The sequence below is a fragment of the Pelecanus crispus genome, chromosome Z, assembly GCF_030463565.1.
Source record: "Pelecanus crispus isolate bPelCri1 chromosome Z, bPelCri1.pri, whole genome shotgun sequence".
NCBI classification, from domain to species: Eukaryota; Metazoa; Chordata; class Aves; order Pelecaniformes; family Pelecanidae; genus Pelecanus; species Pelecanus crispus.
In genome coordinates, this window is record NC_134676.1 from 24,880,128 (window position 1) to 24,906,375 (window position 26,248).

The 26,248-nt window shown below is 37.4% G+C and overlaps 2 protein-coding genes across 9 annotated transcripts in view; one reads left to right on the top strand and one right to left on the bottom strand.

Moving 5' to 3' along the window:
• TRAPPC13 (trafficking protein particle complex subunit 13) overlaps positions 1 to 4,061 on the top strand; it is a 28,133-nt gene extending 24,072 nt beyond the window's left edge. For 5 of the 8 annotated variants that reach the window (XM_075727057.1, XM_075727059.1, XM_075727063.1 and 2 more), the window contains 2 exons: positions 524 to 674; positions 790 to 1,079. In XM_075727057.1, the coding sequence (XP_075583172.1) occupies positions 524 to 674; positions 790 to 894 (256 nt within the window). In that variant the 3' untranslated portion in view covers positions 895 to 1,079. Of the gene's footprint in view, positions 1 to 523; positions 675 to 789; positions 1,080 to 4,039 lie in introns of those variants that run through there. The other 3 variants (XM_075727058.1, XM_075727060.1, XR_012831877.1) reach the window with 2 other exon arrangements.
• Positions 4,062 to 5,473: 1,412 nt separating this feature from the next.
• On the bottom strand, positions 5,474 to 25,941 carry SGTB (small glutamine rich tetratricopeptide repeat co-chaperone beta). Its single transcript, XM_075727065.1, has 10 exons — positions 25,842 to 25,941; positions 19,903 to 20,006; positions 19,057 to 19,126; positions 16,557 to 16,656; positions 12,828 to 12,932; positions 9,811 to 9,949; positions 9,661 to 9,723; positions 7,528 to 7,565; positions 7,198 to 7,281; positions 5,474 to 5,723 (listed from the first exon to the last, which is right to left on the bottom strand). Exons 1-10 carry the CDS (start codon positions 25,939 to 25,941, stop codon positions 5,612 to 5,614), a joined length of 915 nt encoding a protein of 304 aa, XP_075583180.1. The 3' UTR covers positions 5,474 to 5,611.
• Positions 25,942 to 26,248: the final 307 nt, after the last annotated feature.

Sequence of the window (26,248 nt, forward strand, 5' to 3'; positions counted from 1 at the left end):
CTTTTTTTTAACTACAAGTAATTGTATCAGAATAAGTGCCATTTGTATCCAATCTGATTTTACTGCCAGTTCTGCACCACTGCTAGAATGCCTGCTAAACATTGTCATTTTGGTCTTTTGTACGTCTTTTATCCATGTTTTGACTTGTGTTTACACTAGGATCTATGGTAGCCCTTTATAAAAGGATTGCAAGTGTGACATTTAAATAAAGTAATTCTAAACAGAAGTTGGGACTAAAGCCTGTATCTGGTCTGCAGATACTTGTCATGAAAATCTTGTACTCCATCCAAAATGTGAGCAGTATTATTCTATACAGTATTGCTAAACCCATGGCAGGATGCTTGTGTCAGACAAAGCTGTATGCAACCGAATTACTGCATGTCACAGTAAATCTTGCTTGCCGCCTTATTTGCTTGATTAATAGTAACCTGAATAATAAAGTAATCAAGCTTTTACATGTCTGCAGGCCTTGAATGCTTAAAAAAAGCCCACAGGTTTATTCTTGTTTGTCAATTTCCTCTAGCAGTGAAAGGACTATGGACCTGGTTTTAGAAATGTGCAATACTAATTCCATCCACTGGTGTGGAGTTTCAGGAAGGCAACTTGGAAAGCTGCACCCAAGTTCATCCCTCCATCTTGCACTTACATTGCTGTCTTCAGTGCAAGGATTGCAAGTAAGTCTTTATAGCATAGTTTTGTTATAAAATAGCTGTTTTATAAACTTAGTAATTCTTTGTAATAACTTAGTAATTCTTTGTAATAACTCTTATAAATATTTTCCCTTTCTAGAGTGTCTCTGGCTTAAGACTTACAGACACATTTTTGAAGAGAACATATGAGTATGATGACATTGCACAAGTCTGTGTAGTTTCTTCAGAAGTCAAACAAAGCTGAAGAAAAAATTCTGTATTTCTGCTGGGCTTTTTTTTTTTTGGACCAACTTTGTGATGTTTTTGCAGCCGAATCACATTAAAATGTGTACAAACAAAACCGAATCCCTACATATCTGTAAATGTAACTATGCTTATTTAATTTCTCTGAGCATTTTTTGAATGTTTCAAAATCTTTAAAAAAATGCATATGCATCTTACCTACTGAAAATAAAGACTTTGAAAAAAGTGTAGCTCAAGCAAATTATATTGCATTAACATTACCTTGGGGCACGGGGGTGAGATGGATATGAAATAGTAGCACTTTGTACTTACTTTTGTTATTTTAATTATTTTTAAAATATTAGTTATTTTTAAAATATTTAAATGGTTTTAAATAAAACAGTTCTGACAAAACTGCTTCAGTTTGAAGGAACTGGCCTTTTACAGACAAGTTCCTGGAGTCCAGACACCTAAAAGAAATACTTCGTGGTACCTGGTGTGGCAGTGTATTTGCATGGTACATGCACAGCCATAAGAACTAGAGCCTGATAAAGGCACGAGATGAGAGAGCAGCTGGCACCGTTGAGGCGCTAGCAGCTAGGAAACAGAGCATCAGCCAAAAAATGCACTGGTTGTGGCTCAGCCTTTGGGCAGAAGTACAGCAGATCTGTCCCAATTAGTTGCAGTCTTGTGCAGAATTGTGCATCCCTGAAGTACAGGGCATGCTGTGAACAGGCATGCTACTTCTTCCCAATTAGGAGGGAACTGAAAACTAAAATGGCAGAACTCGGGCATTTTTTTTATTGTTAAATTGAGGTGGTGCAAATTATTCTTCCCATCCCAGAGGTATTTAAGTAGATTTTTAGGAAAATGAGGAGAAAAACCCTGCATGGCTGCCCTAGATCAAGTTCTCCAACTCACAAGCAGGAAGGAATTCAGGACTTGGTTAAGCAGTGAAATGTTCTTTTCCTTAGCTTTGTTTTGACAAAAGATGGAAATATTTTTGGCTGAAGTATCTAAGGTCACCCACAGGTAGCTATTTAATACAGAAAATGGTGACTGGCTTTTCTAGTTTAACACTAGATAAACTAGTGTTAAAGATTCTACTCAGTGGCTTGCCATATTTCTCAGCTACCATATTGGCACTTAGCAACCTTAGTTAGTTTTCACAGTATTTTACTTAAGGCTTTCCTGTGTATAAAACCGTTATGTGTAGAATGTAATTTTAAAATATTGGGTAAACTTAGGACCAGCTTGCTAAATTGAGAGAATGAGCCCATACAGAAAAAAAAATTAAAACTGTATCTGGCACATCTAGTAGAATGCAGGGTAACCAACATAAACAGGTATTTTAAAGAATTCAACCTCTTACTCTAGATATATTAAGAGACTGAAACAGCAAAACCACAACTATTCAGACAAAAAAATGTAAATAACTTTATTTATAATCTGTTTTCAAGTTAAACTGACACAAGCTGAAGGAGATGTAACCATATGGTAGTAAGAGGTAGGAGAGATACAGAAATGGTAGACAAGTTGCATTTTGCCAGTATGACTTTCTGTAGCCCTGAAACAGCGTACCAATCCAAAGCTGCAGACTTAAGTTTGTTCTCAGTATGCATGAGTGATTTTACTTTGTACTTGTTACAAAATGAAACATGCAACTGAAACAATTTCTAAGCTGAATATTTCATTCAGTGTCTTTATGATCAGGCATAGTTAGAAGAATACAATTCCATGCAAGCAGGTTACAGGAGTTTACAATGTGAGTGCATAACACTTTCTTCTCTAACAATTATCACACTTATATGCTGATGGAACAGTAGTGATACAAAACCAATTAGGTGTTAAATGCGTATTTGCTCAGTTGAATGATAAACTGCAATTGACCTTAAATTAGAGCAGTACTTATGGGGATTGTGTTCATCTAGCAGGATGAAAAATTTTAGTGCAAAATAAAGTGCAGTTACTACACAGGAAAAGATTCTTTCCTCACCCTGTGATTAAGACATATTGCATGACCCTGTGAAACAATCTAGCCTGTTCAAGGCAAAATAGACTAGTATAAATGATCCCTCTGTTCCTGGTTTCAATGGGAAAGCATGTAATGACAGCTCCTGTTATTGGTTTCACTGGTTCTTATTTAGGCTATAAAGCCCTTTTCTCTTAATAGACAAGAAACAAAGAATGTTTACAACTTAAGTGCCAGTTGTAGCACATTCCTAAAGCATTAGCTAATGCCATCAATGTTTTAATAAATACTCTGGTTACATATTATCTGTACTGGAGTAAAACCTAAACATGACAATATTGCAGTAAGTGAAATGAAAGTAACCAGTCTATAAAGATTTCAAGAGTAGCTTTCAGGTAACTAACCAATGCTTCACTCCACTTAACCTTGGGGATAGTTCTCCCATAAATCCAGCAAGCTATAGGGCTTGTACATGACAGTACAACTTCTACAGCTGGTCTGTGAATATTACTGTATTTGTAGTTCTTAAGGAACTGACAAGAGGTTCTTGACACTCTTTGTGTCTTAAAGTAGAAAGGTAACTGACTGCATGAAGACTGCTGTCACAAAGTAAGGATAAATTGAGTGTGAGAGAGACTGCAGTGCCATCCAGTCCCCTCTGGATTTATTGGTTCCCCTTGTCAAAGTTAGTAAAACTCACTTGGAGCAGCTGAAAATATGAAAGAGAAAACTGAGAAGAACCATGAAGTTCAAAAGGAGATAGCTAGCAGCAATGCTTCTCTCCTGCCACAAGACACTACTCCAAGCAATGTTTGTACAGTAGTGGTAGCCCACCTAGAGCCTCCATCCATCTTTCTTGTAAATGGTAGCCTGTCCTATTAAATGTAACTGAACTTAGGTAGCCTTTTTCTTGAATGGATTAGATTCAGGATCTGAACTACCTCTGAAAAAAAGATCCTGTTAGGGATTTTCTTTGTTGTTATCAGATGTTAAGTCAGAAGCTGTTGCTTGGAAATATGTTTAATGTAAAGCTTAAGTATCTCTGCAGCCTCAAAAAGGCAGCTACAGCAACTTCTATAGAGAATTTTTAAAAGCATTTTAATGCTGTGAATAGGCAAGCTCTATTGAATAAAGTATGAAATGTCTTAAAGCTGTGTAAGTTGCTCTATTAAGCTTTACCTCGTTATTCAAACAGATGGTGACGTGGATGTGTTTTCTCCAATTCTTTTCATTTCTCCTTGGATCCAGCTGCATTTTTCCCCCCCATTTTAGTAGGGCAAGACTCGTACAATAGATGCACAACTAGCATTTGTTAAAGTCAAGTACATGACTTAGCTCCAAATTTTGTATTTGCTTCTACTTGAGGTGCTCTTTTTTGACCACAAGATGAATTGGATATAATGTCTGACATCTAAGAGTTCTGTGGATTTCTTCATTTGGGAGTCTGTTGTTGCTCTTCCACATACCCTCTCCAGTCTAACTGGCCAGCAGAGATCGCTCACTTTGTCTTAGGAATCAAAGCAGGCTCCTCAAATTAGCTTTGATATACAAAAAGAAAGTGTGAGTGTTGAGAACCTCCCTGGAGTAAAAGCAAAGGTACCTTGTACCAGAAAGCAGTGTTAACAGTAAGGAGAATAAAAAAAGTTAACATAATAAAAATACAGAAAAGCAGTGGTCTCTGAAAGAGTAAGATTAACTGAGCAAGAAAAGCCAGGGTAAGAACAGAACTACTGTAGAGTGGAAAAATCTTTATTGGTCATATAACCATAATATAGATATGTGTAATGAAACTTAAAATTGTTAAAGCCAGTGATTTACTACAGAAGAATAGAAAGAGAATCCTGCTTTCTGAGGCAGTTATTTTTTGATAAATTTTCAGTACTAGTTATTTCTACAGTCACAGGATCAGTTTTAGCTTATTACAGTTAAGAATTTTAAGCTTATGTTAAATACTGTATACATACGGAATGTAATACAGTTTGCCATGCCTAGGAAAATAGTGCCATAATGCTGACCTCCAGGGCTACCATCACAATTTGAGGGTATACATGGCAGTAGAAAAGCCTAAAACTTCTTAATACTCTTTCCTTTCCCAAGCCAAGTTCCATTTTGGTTTCTGTGTATTATCCTACTCAGGATTAGTGTCTTCTCTTTCTCTACAGTTTGTGGTACTCCTTCATAGGCAATCATCTCCCTCCCTCCTGCCCCATTGGGCAGTTGAAAAATATTTCATGTTACTAATGACGGCCCCTCCACAGGCTTAAAGAAACAGACTTTTCAAGCATTAGTTTTAAGTACACTCTATACTCCAACACTGATTTGTGCTCATTATAAAAGGGCACATCAGTTGGGCCTATTGTTTCAGTATTTGACAGGGAGTACAGCCATAATGACTTTCCCTATAAGAATAATGTGCCTTTTACACTATGATTTTAGAATTAAGCTGTTATGTAAGGTCAGCCCACTACAGAACTCCCCACTCAGTAGCCCTGGAGATCAATCTAATGCACATACTGAAAATTATTTGTACTTAGAGATTTTAATAAACCACCTATTCAGTGTATTAATTTTCAGAGGAGTAACTAAACATAAATGTTCCAAATTATGTGCAATAGATCTGTTTAACAGATTTATTCTTGTTTGCAAATACGCACAAAGAATTTTCTGTCTTCTATTCAAGCAGAAGAGTTACAATGGTGCTTTTGCTACTAACTATGGTATGCATTTTGTGGTTATATACCATTCCAATTCACATGCCTCCTTTAAGTCAGGAATGCTCTTCAGTGCTGCCACTGAAAGATCTGCTCCGGACATGATTTCTCAGTTGCTCTATGAGCTCTGGATTCTGCTGCTGTATCTGTTGTGCAAACTGCTGCCCCCTGCATTGAACAGTTTTAAGTAAAAGCAACAAGTGAAAAAAACTGACAAGCACCATTTGCAAAAAAACAGGATATCCTAATACAACTGAAAGGTGCATTATATCAAAGTTAAGACTAAAGATAACTTGCTGCATAGTCTTAATAAAGATATGTGTAGTATTATGACTTTATCTAGTTAAAGTCTCTCCAAACAGCATTATCATCAGATCTTCATTTTCATTCTTTAGGACTACTGCTTCTACTTGATAACATGAAGGAAAATGTATTACCTTACTTGGTAAAATTAAAATTTAGCAACAAATCTGCTCCAGTGATTTGCTCCCTTCTTTTTGCGAGAATCCATTCTAGTTGTTTAAGATAACTACTCTTGTAGTTGAAGCGCAACCTTATATTAGTTTTTCCAGAAATACAGTGTGTGGCTGCCAACTTGTATTTGTGAGCAAGACATCATTAGTAGAAAGCAAGCATACAGTTACACCTTTATGTCTTGTATGACTGAAGTAATGACAGATCCATCTCCATAACAGTTGTAGCTTAAGAGTTCAATTAATAGGTGAGATTAATTCCGTGTAAAAGATAAGCATAACATGGGTTTACTAGCAAAAGCAAGTAAGTAAAACACATTACTTCATGAACAGCCTGGCATGGCTTCTCTGTAACTTCTGCCTTTTGCCCAAGCAGCAAATTACCAAGACTCCTTTAAACCACAGTGCAGGCTGAAGGAAAGCCACCATTTTCATAGATCTAGCTGTAGCATATGGTTTTTGTGAAAACAGCCCTTGATTTTGTGGGGGCATATTCCTGTTTGTGATGTGAATTATAAATTACTTTTGTCCTGAAAGGGCAAAACTTAAAAATAGTTTGAAACAGGCTAGAATGCTGAAATAAAGTAAAATTGTATGCATGCCCTTTAAGAGGTCTTGCCATATAAGCAAATAGCATGGTTTTGTGCAGACTCTTCCAGATGGATTATCATTATTAAAAGACTTGGGTCCTAGTTTTTGTAAATGCTACTTCTCATTATACCGAGTTCCCTGAAGCTTTCCTAGTCTAAATGGAGGAATCCCAGAACAGAACCTGTTGCAACATGCACTAGGTAAATCTGTAGATTTTCTAACTAGTGTCTGGGATATCAGGTAGTAAGTTTACCAACACAATTCGAAAGCACATGCAGGAGTACTTGAAGATTTAAAGGAGCATTTTTAGTAAGTGGCATTTAGAAGGTAAACAGTGTGTGAGAACCAGGAAGTGAAACTGAGCACCCAGTTCAGCCATTCCAATTGATGGAAATACACAAAGCAAAAAACCAAGATAGTGGAAAATAAGTCTTCCAAGTTCTCAGTTTTAGTAATAATCAGGCATACAATGGGGACAGGCCACAGTATAATTGGCTTGACGTGATCCCTTTTAAACAGATGTTACACAATGATGCTTCTACAAATGTAACAGTTAAAACTATGCAACTCTTACTTACGCATGGATCAGGCTGGACAAATCCGACAGGCCACCAACACCTGCAGCAGGGCCACCAATGGCATTTGACATCATCCCTGACATCCTGGAACAGTTAGCACAGTGTTGGCATTGGGGTATGCAGGGACCTTTACAGTAAGCAATAAACCGTAGTTCTTTTTTGAATTGCTGGGAGGAAATAAGCTGCAAGAGGAAGAAACTGCAGTAGATTTATTTGCAGTAAGCAAAAATAAAATTACATTTTCAGGAATGCAGTACTATCCACCTTTTCTCTTATTAATTCAAACCCCTAAAGACATTTGTTTTAATGGTATTCCATTATAATACTTACAGTTGTTGAACTTGAGGATTCTGCATTAAGCTTGCTGCCTAGAATAGACAATATATAGCTGAAATTATAACACATTTACTACTTAGATATCACTGAGGAAAATGTGGAAAAAAATTCAAAACCCCACATACTGTATTCTGTTTTATTACAAAATTAAGCTAAGTTTATGTGCACAGAGATGTATGGTCCCCAGCAGAAAGAATCATCACAGGAACATATTTCAAGGATATGAAGCTGAGAAAATTCGTTGCATGTTAGGTAAAAAATAGTTGTTAACAGATTCAGACATGAAAAATACGACACAAAGACATTAAAAACCCAGTACCAGAAAACTAAAAAAACCAACAACCCCCCCCCCCCCCCCAAAAAAAAATTAACTTAAGACTTCCAAGGACAAAGGTTTTCTGTTGGGTTTTTTGGAGAAAGGTCTGCATTTTGTTGATTCCCAGCCCGGATAAATCAGTTTTGCAACACTATTACTACTGGGTATAAACTGTTAAAATTACAGCCACAAAATATTGCAGAGTAAACCAGAGTGTGGACTGACTTCATAGCATGGTTTTGCAGTAACTATTTCTGCAGCAATTGCATACCTTCTTACTTTGTAGTAAGCATGAAGTTATTTAAATTTCTCATTCATAAGATACCTCAGAAATTATACTGTGTTTACCATAGCGTAAGGGTGTATATGGACAGATACTATAGAATAAACCAGGTGACATTTTAAAGTTAGTAACGTAATTCCTACAGAAATCAGTGTCTGTATGAATACAAGACCAACAGGCACAATGCAGTATTTGCTTATTCACTCTCTTATTAAAGGTACTACAAAACCCAGATATATACAGTATTAATTTTATTGATCAATATGTCTCCATATATATCTCTCAAAAGTAAACCAACTGTTTTCTCTAGTCTACAGTTGGTTATAAAATGCCAAATTCAGGTCACTACTTTGGGTAATACAGGGTTTTTTTTCTTTCTTCCATCAGTAACAAGTCTGATCTAGGTTAGGGGCCCAAAAGGCAGACTAGAAGTAGCTTTCTCAAGGTCAGATGGTGAGTAAATTTTTTTCCTTAAAAACAAAATGAAGCATAAAACTACACCACAGCAAAATAATTCATTCGTTCCTGGCTGAATGCCCTGTGTTCTATCTACTTGACCAGGCATCTTCTGGAAATGATGCAAAAAATCCTTTCCCCATAGTTAGTTCCATATCAAAGAGTACATCTTTAAACAGATGCAGACTGTCGGAGCAAGTCACGTGGCCAATGAACTGGTACACAGAGTTCCAGTGCTATTTAATCACTAATGCCGTAAGAGAACTCGCTCAGTTCTTCCTTCCCTACTGTCTCCATTATTTGGACCATAGTATCAGACAAGATGTATTGATCTCTCTTGCATGCAGTGCATTTCCACACGGAAGCACTGGTTGAAATGTCCTGTCCTACTGAGGCTACTGGGGGACAGTAAAGTTTTAACTGAGTTCTCAAAGGAAACAAGTGATTTTTACATTCTCTTCCTCCAAATTCCATTCTTCAAAGTTAATTAATACTATTTAGCTAAGAAAGCCACGCATGGAGAAAAACTACTGAGGGACAAAACCACAATTTACCACTGTACTGGAAGTAAAGGAATGCACTTCATTGTCTGCACATCTCATGAAGTCTTGCACACTTAATGATGTCAGGGATAATTTGAAAGAGTAAGAACAGAAAGGTCTCTTGGGTAGTTCTCCCAAGGCAGAGTAACTTCAGTCTTGGGTAGACTGCATCTGAATCAACTGCTATTCATTTAAGAGGCGATTTCTTTGTATTCATTGTTAACTGCTATGTGGAGAATAGAAAAGACATTTTCACCATGCTACTGACAAGTGTTTTACTATCATGCCATTGCTAAAAACAGCATAGCTAATCTATGCACGTTGTTGTCATAAGTAAGATAGAATCAACTGGAAATAAGACAGGCATTATAGGAGATTTATGCTTCACTTCCTGTTTTGAGTGTAAAATGACTTAGAAAAGTTGAAATTCAGTATAATAAGCATTAAAATTGCTTGTGTTACTAAACAAAAGTTGCTCTTAAAACTTCCGTTTTAAAACCAGTATTATGTAAAGCTTGAAATATACTCACCATACTAATGAAGGCAGGATTGTTTATCAAGCTTGCCATGTCAAAACTCAGTCCAGTTCCAGTCTACAAACAAATTGCAATTCAAGGTAAGTTTACCTACAAAATCCCAGTTAAAACTATTGTAAATAAATAGATACAGAGCTGACTTACAGGACTGGACATGTCTCTCAGTTTCTGTTCTGCTATTTTCAGATTTGACTTGTAAGAGTCATTATCTGGATCAAGATCTAGTGCTTTTTGGTAACTGGTAACTGCTTCTTCATATTTATTCACTGAGGTCAGAGCCAACCTAATGTGAAATAAAGAAATCCTGGGTAGAACACAAATGACCAGCAAAAGATAATGATGCATTTTCTGTTCTAAGTAAAACAGTATCTCACAACTAATTTTTAGCTTTGTTCAGCAAGTTTTGCTACTGTGCTACTACTGCTTACTGTAAGCACTTGTTTTTGCAGAAGAGATGATCCCTCAAGAACTCATCTTGCATTGTCTGTTTCATATCTATGCAAGTTTCATTAAAAACTTCTTGACATCATCAAGTGATGTAGTCTATATTTGAGAGCACAAGCTGGATCCAGCATCAATGACTTCTTGCATAAGCTCAGGAATTCCTGTGTTTCCTCCAGTGCTTTTGATCCAAGATATCATTCAGGAGGGTACATGGGTAAGTAGGGCGAAGCTACTCTTAACGTGAGTGCTGCAGCTTCAAGAAACCAAATGCTGGAACCACAAGTTTCAGCATAATAGATTTTTGTCTTAGGATCAGTGCAAGGTTCTCCTTTTGGATCTTCAACAGCTTGACAAACGGGTTATACAGGATAGTTTTAACATCTGTAAGATGCTGTAAGAAACCCCTGTATCAGGGAAGTCTGCTTAATGTTTTGAAAAAGATTGTTCTCCAGCAGCTCAGGAGAGGACAGGACACATCTACTACTTTTGAAACAGTATTTGTTTTCAAATTCAATTAGCTACTACATTTAAAACATCATCTTTCTTTGAGCTATTCCAGAAGTCCACCTGGTTGCAGTTTCAATTCTATCTTCTACTGTATTTTCAGTTTACACTGACCACAAAAACTAAACTGATCTTTTCCACATTTTGTGAAAGATCCATGTAACCCACATTCAGCTATTTAGTACTCCAGCCTCCTTTTGGTATGTGCCGAGCTACATAGACTGGGTTAGTAAGCCTGTGCTAATGCCCACTGACAGACCTTAGTCTTTTATCTCAGGCAAGAGAGCTCAGTCTGTTAGACACATCAGTCACAGTCATTACTCTCAGTGATGATGAATTCAGTAACAGTATGAAACTCCAAGAGTTTCCAGTAACGCTCCTGGAGCAACCCACACAGTATTAATGTCTTCTCTCTTAACACAGTTACTCCCATAAAAAAACATTCTCTCCTTTGGCCCATTAACTTGCCAAAATAATTTCTGACCAGACAAGAAATGCAATCCAGTATGTCTGTGATGCAATCGTGTTTTTTTACAGAGAAAGTATGTAAAATTGTGCTTCTTTGAACACAGTACGAGTCAGAACAGCGGGCGACTGTTTCTTTGCTCACAATTCCTACACAGACAAGTGCTCTTGCAGGGTCATGCTGGAAGTATCACTTTGACTGTCTACATGGCTCCCATTTCTGCATATATCTGTGCACTTCTGCATCCTTCTGTGACATGTAACAAGTTTCTGTCAAACTCTGAGAAAAACTGATATGCCTGCATAATGCAGTCAGAAAACACAGTTTCTCATAAGTACTTCTTGTTAATAAGGTGGTTTCTGCGCTTGGTTTTTTTCAGTTATTTCTAAACAAGCACTGTTTCCTCATTCAGCCTATGCCAAATGTATTATTATATCCACCTGCTGAGTTAAGCAATGGCTTGTAGTTCCAAGTATATCTTCTATCAAAACAACCAAGCAATCAAAAAAAGAGAAGTTTGATTGCCCGAGAATGATCCCACTTACACTGTGTATCAAAAGGCACACCGGTCTTAGACCCAAAACTCCAAAATAACCTCCAATTTCCAATTAAATCAGCCTGTAGCTTCCCTCCATCTCACTGACATTGTGGGATCTCAGATTGTGCTATAAGAAGAAATTATCTGAAGAGATTTAATAGGACAAAACCAATTCAACAGTCCCTAAAATTTCAAAGTGAATTAAGTATCTCAAAAGCCAGTCAGGCTACATTTGTATTAGTAAAATAAACTGTATCATGGAAAGTTTTCAAGTGGCATGATTCCATCATCTTTGATCTTAAATAAATACACGCCAGCACGGTTTTGTCCCAGGCCAACAAGCCTTATCAGACAATTTTGGGGCGTGGTTCAGAATTTAACACAGGCCAACACAATGTAGCAATAGGCAGTTTGGATGTGGTCGGTCCATACTGCAAACTAGATTTTGAGCACATGGATATGGGCCGTTTTGTGCCAGCTGACCCAATGAACAATCCCAAGCATTTTTTAATTTATTAGTATAGATATAACCTCAGTGTTTATGCAGCATTCAGCCCACACCCACAATATGTTTGATTATTGAAAATGCAATGCTATGCATCTTGGAAGAATGGCCCTTTACCTAAGTAGATACCCCATTGAGAACATTCCTGACATTTTTTTCAGATAGCACTTAATCAGACCCACCACCTGAAGAAGCTGTACTGTTAATCTCTCAGACATGACTGAGAAAAACTACCAAAGGGACATAGCTTAGTCTTGCTAAAATAATCTGCTTCCAAAGAGCTACTGAACAGAAAAATTAAGCCTCTATTCCTGCTAGTGTGAAGCCCCAATACTTTTAGGATTCTGTTCTCTAACAGAATCATTAACAGATTCACTGTTCCAATTGCAGAATTTTGATTACTCATAACTAGGTAGGAGGTAGAAAAAAAACACATCATGACTCTCTAAACTAAATTTGCAAAGTTGATAAACTGAAAGAAAAAAAAATTGCAAACTGATGAAATCTGATATGAAAATGCTGACATCAACCACACACAAAAAACTTAAAGCTGACAGCCTGATAGGGTCATCTTCAAAAAAATTGCTACACTTTCAGAACAGGAACGTTAGCTAAGTAAAACAACCTAGCTCCACTTATTTCAGAAAATCTATGATGATTTACACTTGGGCCTTCAGTGTTTACTCAGATTTGATTTAGCTTACCCCATTCTCCCATATGCCTTGCTGTACTTTGGATCTATTGCTATGGCTCTCTCACAATCCTTTATTGCGTCACTGTAGTTGTTGAGCTTACTTTGAGCAGCAGCCCTAGGAGGAAGACAGGAGGGAAGGGAAAGAGCTTTGTCAAAAAAACAATAAAAGAAAAAACCCCAAGCTTAGATATTCACAGGTCCATGACTAACTTTAGACTTGTTTAATCTTACTGACTTTGCATTCACTACTTAGGCAATGCCTCAGCTTTCCTCATTTAACAAGCAAATGTTCTGAATTAAGGATGTGCTCAAGTACATTGTGAGACCAGGGCTTTGGAGAACACGCACTCACCTTTGAGGACACAAGGGATACATAAGTCTAAGGAACTGTTTTAGATCCAGCATATGACTACGCACAAAATACATCATAAAAACCTATTACAAGAAGTGAAACTCTCAAGTAGTAGTTTACATAAAATCATTGTTCAAGTAGAAGTATTTTATACAATTGGTGTTTTCTAGCAAGAAGTATAGTTTTCCTGCTGTTCAAAGGAATGCTGTGATTTTTCCCTGCTCAATTTTTTAGCATGTAACTCGTGCCTGCAGGTAAATTGGGATAATATTTCTCAATAATCTCTGAATTACTAGATTACAATTGCATCTCTATACCAGAGAAATGTTACGAAATGTTGCGGACATTTATACAATAAGAGTAGAGACTTGCCCAAATGAAAAAGGACATTGGAACAGATTAATAATCGAAACGTCCCCAGTTTGAAAGGTCTCAAAACACTCTAATTTTTCTTCCTTGATTAAAAAAACTATAGTAGAAATGACAATATTTCCATTGCATAAAGCATTCTTTTTTTTTTTTTTTATTAGGAATGCTAGATGCTACAATCATCACTATATTCAATCCTCCTGTGATAACCTCCGAATTGCATGTTTTTCTGACTTTGTTTAAAATCTCTTCTGAATGGGGCTACTTATATATTTTAAATATTTAGGCTGCTTAACAGTTGTCCAACTCCACAGATGCCAATGAAGATGTATGGATAAAAGCTGGGGACAATGCTTTGTCTCTCATGTGTTTGAACAGAAAATATTTTTTCTATGTTTACAAAAAATTCATATGGCCAGTTAAAACTTTGAGGGCATCTCGTCTCTTTTTCTCACTGCTGTAAGTAAAAAGCAATACTGTTGAAGGTAACACATCTCCATTGCTCCCAAACTAGCTTAAGAAAGAGAAGAATAAGGCCTAGATTTATTCAAATGCCACATCACCCACAAAGCTCCGAGCAACTCCCTGTCTTCTTTTAAATAAGTTCATACAATACTGTGCTTACTGACATCCAGATTCATTTTGGTCCTCACAAATGTGGTATGTGATGATGTAACACACAGAATGAAGTATTTCTACTCTTGCCAATTAGAGATTTGGTGCTTAAGCCCATTCTACTGCGGAAACTTTCAGTGATTTTGGGAGGCTTTTGAATCTGGTCTGGATATTTCCATTTTGTACCTAAAATCACTTAGATGATCAGTTTTCTCAAGGAAAATAGATTATTTACACTTTGAACTGCCGTCTGAAAGATGTAAAACATTAGTAAACTGTGCATTTCCTTTCTCTTTATGCTTGCCACAAAAGACTGAATCTTTCACTTGTATTTATCACAAACTAAACTCTGAAGTAATGGAAGCACAGCTCCAAAACCAGAAAAATCCACTGGCTACAGTGCCACAAGGCCAGATTGACAGCACTTAAGTCAATATATCCTTCTGGTAACAGAGGCACTGAAGAGTGTAGAGCAGAGTGGCTCTAGAGGCAGGCTAGTTCCAGCAGGGCTCATAGACTATACTGCCTTTGCTCTTATGCTGGTCTTCCGGGCAGTATACTGAAAGAGCATACTTCTGCTGCTGGGTTAACATGCTCTTCCAGACTTCATCTGCTCCCACGTCACTATGTCTTCACTGTGGTGAAGAATAGATTATTGCAACGAAACTACAACAGCAGCCTTGTTATTTTTCAACAGGTCATGCATAAAAATGCTAAGTGTTTATACAACGCTTGAAATCTCCAAAATGGTATTCCCACACTGATGATATTCTTTCCAGGGAAAGTCAATACTACAGGCCATACAGATGGCAGCTGAGTCACTAGAACACCAGGAAAAAAAGAACAGCAGAAAAAAAGGCTCTTACTACACTCAACAGACTGGGAATCACAGCCTACATTATGATTTAATATAGACAACCTAACTCACAAAAACCTGATCTCAAGTGTTACGAGTAATTTTAAAGCCCATATTACACCTTTAACTGATACAGATATGCTGAATTAACTCACTTTCACTTTAGAACTTTTACAAATTTAACATGATAAATTTCAGGTCACCATATATCACCTCCAGCACGGCTAATTCCCTAGGTACTGGATACCTCTCTCCATGGTGGTCCATTTGCCCAGGTGATATACAACATCTTCTTTGAAGGGATACCTTTCCTTCATACCTGACAGTAGTTGCCTCCAGAGGCTAAGGACTTGTGCCCCTTTTCCAATTGCTTTGTCAATGCCCCCTTCCCTGGAAAGGGATCCCAGCTGCTTGGCTTCCTTACCCTCTAATTCCAGGCTACTGGCCCCATAATCCCAGCACTGGAGCAGCCAGGTGACAATCTGCTTGCCTGGAATAGCGCTGAAATCTTCTTGCATATCTCGCAGCTCACTCAAGGATAGGGACTGGGTGGTTTCCATCTTTTTTATGAGTTCTTCCTCTTCCACCTCCTCTCGTCATGATGGCTCTGCTTTTTCATCATCCCTTTCTAAACAAGCTGACTTTTGCTTCCAAGATTTTTTCTTCCCTACAGGGGCAACTGATACCAGCATGGGTTGATTCCCTGGAGTAGCTGCAGTGCCTGTGGCCAGGGTTGGAGCAGCTGCAGTGCCTGCCGCTTTGTTGTCAGATCTAGAGACCATCTCTTCCCCTTGAGGGTACTGAATAATGTTGAACAGGGCTCGACAGGCATGGGCCAGCCCCCAGCACATTGCAGTGATTTGTGTCCATAGAATGGCCAGGGTGACAGCATACTTTTTCCAAATATTATACTAATTTTTCAGGATTCTGCACTTGTGCAGAGGTGAAGTTCCAGAACACCGGAGATGCCCACTGTCACAGGCATTTGCCCATGCTATCCCACACACCCTGCCACTCATAACTATCTAGCCTCAGGGCAGATGTCTGGATGATATTCTTAAATTGCTTATTAACCTTTGACAAAACCAAAACAGTACTCCCAAGAAATACCAATAGAATTATCTTAACTATCCAAGGACGTTCAACATACTTTAAAGTTACTGTAATGAAGGAGGAAGAAACATCCCAGAAGAAGGGAGCAAAGCTGCCATTTAGCAAAGGTGTCGATTGCTACCACAACAGTGCACCAGTGGCAATATCGCACCAACTGAGATTCCCTGATGCCTATCCATAAGCTGGCAATCTAACTCGCAAAAACCTGATCTCAAGTGTTACAAGTAATTTTAAAGCCCATATTACACCTTTAACTGATACAAATATGCTGAATAAGCTCACTTTCACTTTAGAACTTTTACAAATTTAACATGATAAATTTCTGAATAGTGGGGTTTTCTAGCCTCATGTTGTTTTGATCTACTTCACAATTTATCTTTAAAATAATGTTAATGAAGTTAGAGTATGAAAAGTGTGTATTATTTTGTTTTTACCTGTTGCAGTAATAGACTGCATTGTTTGGATCCAGTTCTATAGCCCTAGTATAACAATCCACTGCAGCACCATAATTTTCTTCTTTCATGTGATTATTACCTGAAATAAATTAGAAAAAGCTCTTAAGTATTTAAAAGATACACTGCTGTGTATGAAAGAAATAGAACAGCCACATTATAGCATCTATGTAAGGTAGTTATAACTGCACTTTTTTGAGATATGTTCTTTTAAATAGAATCGGCATGGAATAATGCAAATAAAAATATCTGCTATGTCTGTAAAGTTTATTACGTACATTGTAGTCCACCACATAAACCTTCCCCTTCTCAACTTGCTGTTTCACACTTTCCAGCTAGTTTCAGCTGTTGAGCAAAGATGACTTTGTTGAGAAGTGTAATTGTAGTTCCACTCTAATATTGATTACCAATTTTAACTGTCTTTTCAAGCCTCATAATCCAATAGGCTATATGTTAATTCCTTTTTGATCTCATTTTCTCGCATGTCCCAACAACTTGCTTGTAACTATCCACATAACGTGGAAAATCAAACAAAGGCAAAACTAAGCACCTAAGCCCCAGTTTTGTGATGCCACATAATTCATTCATTAAGATAATGAAAAGTCTGTATAGCACAGGCAATCTAAAATGATTCAGAGGTAACATTTCTCACCAACAAAGCTCAGAACTTGTGTATTTCATATTTTTTAAGTCCAGTGGAAAAACGTAAAAATATAACTTTTCTATGGAAAGAAAATTCTGGAATAAGGTCTTTCAAAACAAAAGGTATCTTACATATTCTTTCTTCCCCAACACAGGGCAGTCCTGGTAGTTTCTTTCTTTCCTGATGACAGAGTAGTAAAGTCCTAGTTCAGAGTGCCCAAGCTTAAGGTTGTCCCTGGTCCTGTGTCTATGGATCTTTGGTCTGCTAAATCCTACAGAAGCCTTTGTTTCCCAGCAATGTCACAAAATTGTCAGGAAAATTATAGACTTCCACTGACTTCTTTGTATTTTGGCAAAATATTTCAACCCTCTCCCAAAATAAGCAAGAAAAGGCATAGGTCAGCAGGTTACTACAGATGTAGATCACTGCATAAGCAAAGGCTGGAAAAGTTCAGTCAGTGCAACATTTTGTCACTGACAGAAAGCAAAAGACTGTGAAGCAACAGTCCTAAGTGTCTGTACTAACTGAAAACAACTATACTTGCATTTATTTGTGAGCATGGAGAGCTTAATAAACAAAACCAGTTTTAAGTAGCTAAGTATCATCAAGATAGTACAAAATCACCTCTTCCCAATAGTGATATACTAGACTGTAATTATAGTCAGCAATACCTTCCAGTGAGAAGGAAAACTGAAACTGTAATTGCATGTATACTTTCAAAATACACACAGAATATAACCACATCTGTCTCATTTCCACAGGCCCACCATCTACACATCCTTCCTTTGATCTAAGGTAAAGGGGTCTGTACACTAAATCCTGTCATCAGATAAAAGACTTGCAAGTTAGCTGCACTCAACAGCATTGCAGCAGTTAACATTTCTCTAAAACAAAGCTGCCATCGATGACGATCAAAGTTGGAATTTCTGATACTGCTCTGAACTAAAGATGACTTGGGGCACAGGGCTAAGCTGGAGCTAGTATCAGTGGGTACCTTTCTTGCTCTCTCTCTCCCCAGCTCAAAATTGGCTAACAGAAAACAGAAAAATAGCTAGACCTACTATTTCTGCTGAGATTAAGCAATTCCGGACAAAAGGAAAAGCAACTGTAATATTTTATTTTAACACCAGGCAAAAATTCTTAAGACAATAATCCCCACAAATGGTATACTTCTGAATGTGTGTCCTCTATAACAAAAATACTACCTGTTGTTATAATTTATACTGTGGTAATACCCAGATCTTTTTAGGATTAAGCCACTGTTACACTGTACAAACCAGCACATAATCTGTGCTCTTACATAGCTTGCATTAAGCCAGAGTGTCAAGTGATATACAAGGGTAGGCACGTAAATTCAAATATTTACTAGTCTGGAGGGTATATTACTTCCTGGTTTTATAATGACCAGAAAGAAAACTCAGCTATCTGATTTTGTTTTGCCATTCATTAGCCAATTTCTACAGGTACTAGGGCTGGTTTGAGAGCAGAGGAGGAGCAGGCTGGTGGCCACAAAGGTGAGGGAATTTATTCCATTGATAAGGACGTACAGATAGAAATTCTTTAAAGGTTCGACTACTCAGGAATGTTGCCCAGGACTTCACGTGTTATCCTTTAGTTTTTAAACAAACTCCTGAGCAAGGGAGAGAATAGACTATATTTTCTTAAACCACAGATAGAGCATATCACCTAGCCCTCTTACAACGTAACAATCACCACAGAATATAAGCTTAAGTTTTTGTGTGGGGTGTGTGTGGCCCAGCTGCTACCTTATCAGTATCCATGATAACCCCAAAATCTTAATAAAAGCATAAAATGTTTATTCCTATGTTTATTACAAACCTTCATCCTTCAGTTGGTCAGCCTTTGCAACATCCTCCGGTAAAGAATCTGAGAGAGGCAGCATATCATTCTGTATGTACAAAAAAAGGATTGTTTTCATTAAAATATAAGCTCTGATTTATTAAAAACTTCTTTCATCCTGGGCAGCATTGTATCAAAAAGCAACCCGATTTTCTGTAGTGCACAGAAGCATGAGAGAACTAAACATTACTAAAACATACTTCAAAGAGAAAAATAGCTTGCTTTCTACTACTAAAAAAACCTTACGGCTCACCACACATTTTAAGGAAGTCAAGGGAAGAGAGCTGATATGTCTCTACAGTCTTGGTTTTCCTACTTCTGACTCTCCTGTTTGCCATCCTGATAGTTCTTATGCTTCCTGTACTGGGGATCCCAGGTAACACGTGTTATTAGTACACATTTTTGAAGTTCCCATTTTAAGATCAGTGTTCATAGAGATGTTTTTAAAACTGAACAGCTAAATTATTTCCAGAAGGGAGTGGGAAGCATCAGCAAACTATGAATGACCTCAAGCACTTCACAGACATTTATCTCTGGGATCTGCAAAATGCTTAACTGAAGGATAAAATCCTTCAAGTGAGAATGAGACATCCACTGTGCAGTAATTTTCTACATGGAATTGTCCTTGTCTAGCTGAAATTAATGGCTCCCACTGCCCCAAAAGATTCTCATTCTGCTAGCTTTTATGGAAATTGCACTTTTTTTCATGTTTTTCTTAAGTTTCCCCATCATTTTGACCTATACAGCACTTTAAGGTTGTGCATACAATATAAAATCTTAGCCCATATTGGCAGAGTAACTCCAGAAGCTAAACGAAATTCTTACCTTGTGAAAAGAATTTGTGAACATTTCTATCAAATGCTGTGGAGGTGCAAGATGAGTATCTTCCAGGTTAATCTTAAATACAGTCTCCAGACACTGAATTGCAACTTACAAGTAAAAAGAAAAATATCAAAGTTACCAGTTTCTCAATAAAAGTGTAATTTCACTAATTTATTTATAAAGCTGTGATTCACTTCCTTATTCAGCTAGTAAAAGCAGCTCTTTTGGAACATACCATGAAATAAAGAGAGGCTACCTGATCCCCATAGGACTGACTTGCTGAAAAACAGTATAAGCTATACAGAATCCATACATAGTTTGGCCATTATTCTTACACCAATTTAAAACTTTGATTTCAATTATTTCAATCATTTAATATCTTTTTTTAAAAGATAAAAATATGAGGATTTAACAAAAGCACCACAATTCAACTATGCATGTGTCACACACCCCACCTCAAAACACAACTGCCATATATTTGTGTGGCATAATAGTTGGAAGAAAATGGCTCATCTTTACTGTAAAGAATAAATGCAAGATACTTATTACTCTTTTCTTTTTTTTGGAACAAAATTTATTCATTTGAAGACACTGTTTATTAATAAAATGCTTCACTAATCACAAGCCTTTATCCTATTAAAAAAAAAAGTATCTGCAGTATCTTTTCACATGTTCTGTTCTGTAAGGATTAAATGGCCCTCCCAAACCTGCAATAAAGCAAATACACTCAATAAGCAATTCTAAAAAATGTAGAGCCAAATACCTAACTGAAGTTTTAAATGGGCTCACATATTTTTAGGCAAAAGAAGATCAATCCCAATTACAATACAGAATTCTGTATATATATATCTACTCTGTTAATTATAGTATCTCAAATTATATAATTATTTTCCCTATCATCTTGAGAATCTAGTAGCATGTTTTAATTAAGGTATGTCATCTAAATGTTTTTGACTGAAAAATGAGGAGAAACAAAGAAGAGTCTTTGTAAAGCCCAGTCTGAACAGAAAAATTACTTTTTTAACTCGAACTATAGATAATCAGGAGTAGCTGAATTCAAATTAAGTATCAGTAAAAACTGAATCTTAGAATTTAAATTGAATTTCATTCCAATGTTAATATAATAAATATAATTTGAATTCTTATTTGCATTATAATGAACCTGAACACTGACCCAAAATTAGAAAAGTAAAAATTACTGAAAGTTAACAACAGTAAGGCCAGTTTGGGAGCCTATTTTCTATGTCACAGCTGAGAGAAAGGGGGGAAAAGTAAAACCTGGAAGTTGTAATTTTTTTTTAAAACTCTGGTAACATACAATAGAAATCATTCAGAAAAAGTCAAGTATGATAGAAATTCATGTTCCAAAACATGTAACAATTGAATACATTGCTAAATATGCATCCAACTTGCTCCTATAACACATAAATGCTAAAAAATGTATCAATTTGCCAGGTTATAATTACCCAGTAAGAGTGCTGAAGCATTTGGGTTAAACTCCTTTGTCTCCTGCTATGTAAAAAAAATTAATTCTTGTAAAGTAAGCACTGATTATGCTGAATTCTGAATTATATATTAACAGTACTTATTACCAGGCCTATCATAAAATCAGTGCAGTTACGTATCTTGTTTTTCCTCATATGACTTAATAGGAAGCCACTTGCCATAGTATACTTCCCAGTCTTCCCCTCAAACTTATTTTCACCTAAAGGCATTCCCTTCCCTGAATGCCTCACCTCATTTGTAGTTTTGCATAAATTTAAAACACAATCCCCTCCTTTATCTTTCTCAATGCATGAAGTCTGTGACACCAACTCTCATACAGGAGATTTTTGCCATGTGCAGCAGTGCAAATTATACTTAAACAAAATAAGCCTGGGTATGGTATTATTACTAGTAAGCATTTCCATGAAATAATCAGTTGTTACAGTGAACTCCCACATTTCTCCTTTAACTGAAAAATGGAATTTATAATCCTTATAATCTATCTATCACAGGTATAACAAAATTAGGAGCTCTTATGGGATGAATCCATAGGTTAGAATAACAACCACTGGTTAACGTTCAAGACAACAATAGAAACCTGTGTAAAAATAAACATAGCCAAAACAGAAACTTTTCCAAATCAGAAGATGTATTAAGTTGTGACAAGATCAAAAACCTGTTCTAATGTGATGTAAAAACCTGACCCCAGTAAAGTCAAAGGAGCGAAGACTTGTTTTTTTCTGAGAAGTATCAAGAGACTAGACTGCCAGCATCTCACTATCCCATTATCAAAGTGAGGCACTGTCAACTGCTGCAAGCTCAGGATCATTGGTAAGTTTGGAAAGACTTGCTGCACCACGTCAGCTATTAATCTAAGATTTTTCCCATGTCTGATTTCAAAGGCCAGAGTTATCTGTTCTGCCTATTATCTCCATCATCACATGCACTTTCAGACGCCTAGGCAGTTGCTGAAGCTCGTACTGGCCACCTTGCAAACCAGTAGAGATACCTACCTCCCTGCCCAACAGCTGGGGCTCACACAAACACCAACCACCTGCCCAACAGCTGGGGCTCACACAAACACCAACCACCTGACAACAGCTGGGGCTCACACAAACACCAACCACCTGCCCAACAGCTGGGGCTCACACAAACACCAACCACCTGACAACAGCTGGGGCTCACACAAACGCCAACCACCTGACAACAGGAGTGCTTGGGCTATGCTGGAGCCCAGCTCAGCATCCCCAGCGCCACAGAGCTCCAGGATTTTTTGCTGTCCAGGCACCAGTTGCAAGCAACATCAAGGCACCACAGCAGATATGCAGGCTGTTGATCACTAAATAATGAATATTAATTGGGCTGCTGAGGCCCTTTTAGTACTCGGTGTCCATCTTGCTTCAACTTACACATAACCTTCCCCATCTCAAGTATTACATGCATCCCTCGCCTTAAGGGGTGCATTCCACTGTTTTGGAAACACTGCCTTAGAGAAATTCACTGTGGTACACTGATCTTAGAGGTAAGAAAAAAAGTCATAGCCTTGTGCACATTGTGGAGAGTTTCTGTTTCAATCCCACAGAAATTGGTGCTATATACAAGGAAAAAAGATAGAAACTGTAAACAGGAAAGAGGAAAAAACTGCCATTTAAACACACTGTCTAAAATATAACTTGGAAGAGTGAAGTTTCTAGTTCATACAACAGAGTTGAGCATTAACCACCAGAGATTTATATCACTGCTCTAGATCCTAGGTTGTAGGGGATTGTATTTCTCCAGTCTACCTTCCAATTACTCTGTGTCCTGGTTTCAGCTGGGATAGAGTTAATCTTCTTCCTAGTAGCTGGCATAGTACTCTGTTTTGGATTTAGAATGAGAATAATGCTGATAACACACCGATGTTTTAGTTGTTGCTAAGTACTGCTTATGCTAGTCAAGGACTTTTCAGCTTCCCATGCTCTGCCACGTGCACAAGAAACTGGGAGGGGGCACAGCCAGAACAGCTGATCCAAACTGACCAAAGGGCTATTCCATACCATATGATGTCATGCTCGGTATAGAAACGGGGGGGGCTTGGCCGGGGAGCAGCGATCGCTGCTCGGGAACTGTCTGGGTATCGGTCGGCGGGTGGTGAGCAATTGCACTGTGCATCACTTGCTTTGTATATTATTATTATTATTATTATTATTACTATTATTATTATTATTATTGTTTTATTGTTACTATTATCATTACTATTTTACTTTATTTCAATTATTAAACTGTTCTTCTCTCAACCCAGGAGTGTTTCTCACTCTTACTCCTCCGATTCTCTCCCCCATCCCATCGGGGCAGGGGGAGTGAGTGAGCGGCTGCGTGGTGCTTAGTGAGTGGCTGGGGCTAAACCACGACACTCTGCTTCCTCAAAATAAGGCATTTTTATTCATCATGCAAGTACAAAATTCCTGGAGGAAATGTACACTATCATTGACATCGCTATACAATTCAAACATGCAGAATGCAGGTTATCAATATAAGTGGAGTTTGAATACATGCTAGACTTCTATTTTGAGAAACTCTCAATTTGATTTGTAACGTTCTAGCTCTTTTTGTTGTTTTGTGGGGAATGGGAACTGTTTAAATTACTTCCTGGCATAGACACTTAATTACACCGTGTTTTATCTTTTCATAGACACCAAGTAGGTACATAAGGTACCAATGAAAAACATCAGTCAATTTTTTTCATCCCTTATGTCTCCACCTAACACTTCAGTGGGTGGGACTTGGGTTATTGCTACTCTACATGCACTAGAGGTATTTTACACAACTAAAATGAGTCAATTACTCAGAATACCCACCTCCTATCCTCTAACACATAGCATATGGTACCATGCTTTTGGCAGGGTACAGCTCTAAAATTAGGATTTCATATCTGTATTAAAATGGTAAATTTTACATCAGCATTTAAGCACAACTGAGGTTTTGTAATATTTTTTGTTCAGAAAACAGAAACTTGATTCCTTCATATAGGCATTGGCTAAGGCTGCTCTAAGACATGTTATCAGGTGAATTTTCAGTCATAACCCAATGTTTATCAGTTTTATTATAAAAACAAAAGGAATGCTCTTCACCTCTCATTATATGATTTCCAAAAACATTGCTTTCTTTCATCAGCTGAACACCATCATAAACTGATACAAGTTAAATTCATAGGTGACTACCACTTTTCAAATGCTCCAGATTCTGATGTAAAACCAAATCTTTTGGCTTTCGTTCTTTTGGGAGTATCCTTTGAATATCATGATACAAACGTTTCTTTCTTGTTTACATGAGTGAACAACTACGCTGTAAAACCAACAGACACTGGAAGGAAGCACACGCCAAGTTTATCTTTTTAAGTTTATGCCTCTGAGAAGTGGGACTTGCTTTGCACCTCAGGAAAGTCTACTCTCCACACCTCAGATTTCAGGTAACTCAATGATCAACTGCCTGTTTATTGGACTGCCTGTTTATTGGACTGCTGGTCCTAGACTTCCTCTCCTTACCTCCAAACTCCTCCTCCGCTTCAGTGATACAACCAAAGACTGCTTGAAAAAGTGCAAAGGTCTTTCAAATAGATGCTATGAAAAGCTCATTGCAGAATTAAGACTTTTTGTTCTTCTCTTGCTTAATTCCACATTGTAATACCACCTGCCATGAAGTCTCCAGGAATCAGGGAAAAGGAATAAGAGCAGTACGAAGGAGAAAGACAGATACTACAAAGTTAGAAAGACATAATGAATGTCTGTCAATGGAGGAATACACACAGAAGTCCATCTTTCTGTAGCTATGTCTACAGATAGATGGACTTGGATGTATAATAAAAACTATACCATACTGAAAATATTCACTGCCACGTGCTCTTTGGAATCACTATTCAAGTGAAAAAGAAATGCAAAGCATTTATTTTATTTTCCCGTATTCTTAGGATCTCTTAGCCTTCCCTCATAAATTACATGGAACTCTTGCAAGCAAGAAACAGGAGTTCTTCCCATATACCAAAACCAATATATGGTAATTGTTTTACTTCCTCCATGGCCAGCACAGCTAGTATCAGACACAAAATGCAGAAAGAAACCAAACATAAAAGGAAGCAGAACCGGCAGGCAAAAATTTATGAGACACATACACAGATCATTGCTATAGTCTGCATTATAGCACTGCTTAACTGGATGAGATTCAAAGTATCTGTTGCTCAAAATTAAGGCAGCACACATCTTGTAACTTTAGAACATTTTAAAATGAGAGATGTTTTAAAATTGATAATGTCAGAAACATTAACATCATCTTATTCATAGATAATATTTGGTGGCAGTTTTAGTTAGGTCACTCCAGTTACTTCCTATGATAATATACATCACGCAGTTTAACACATGGGTATGTATTATACACACACACACACGCACACACACATATATAAAAGCACCTTTATCACTTACCTTCCAAGCTTTCTTGTTCATCTGGAGTGAAGGTATCCATCTGACTCTGCTCTCTCAAGAAATGGATGACTGCATAAACCAAGCGTTTGACTGATGACATTTTGAAATTGACGAATTTCTCCTATGTCTTAAAAACAACAGGACCTCTTATTTCAGAAAAATTAATTCCTAGACTATTCCAACCTTCCAACCTCCTACTGACCTCAGTAAGAAGTACACACAATACACAAGAACTTATCCTTCACCAGAAAGCCCAATAAAGCAATGCCTTGAAACAAGTGGTTAAATCGTATGGATTACGGAGGACTCCCTACAATCATCTAGTCTACCAGCAAAAGAGCACAGATTTCCTCAGATTCATTCCTGTGGGGGAATTCACCGAGGCGAAAATAATTTAGCAATTTATT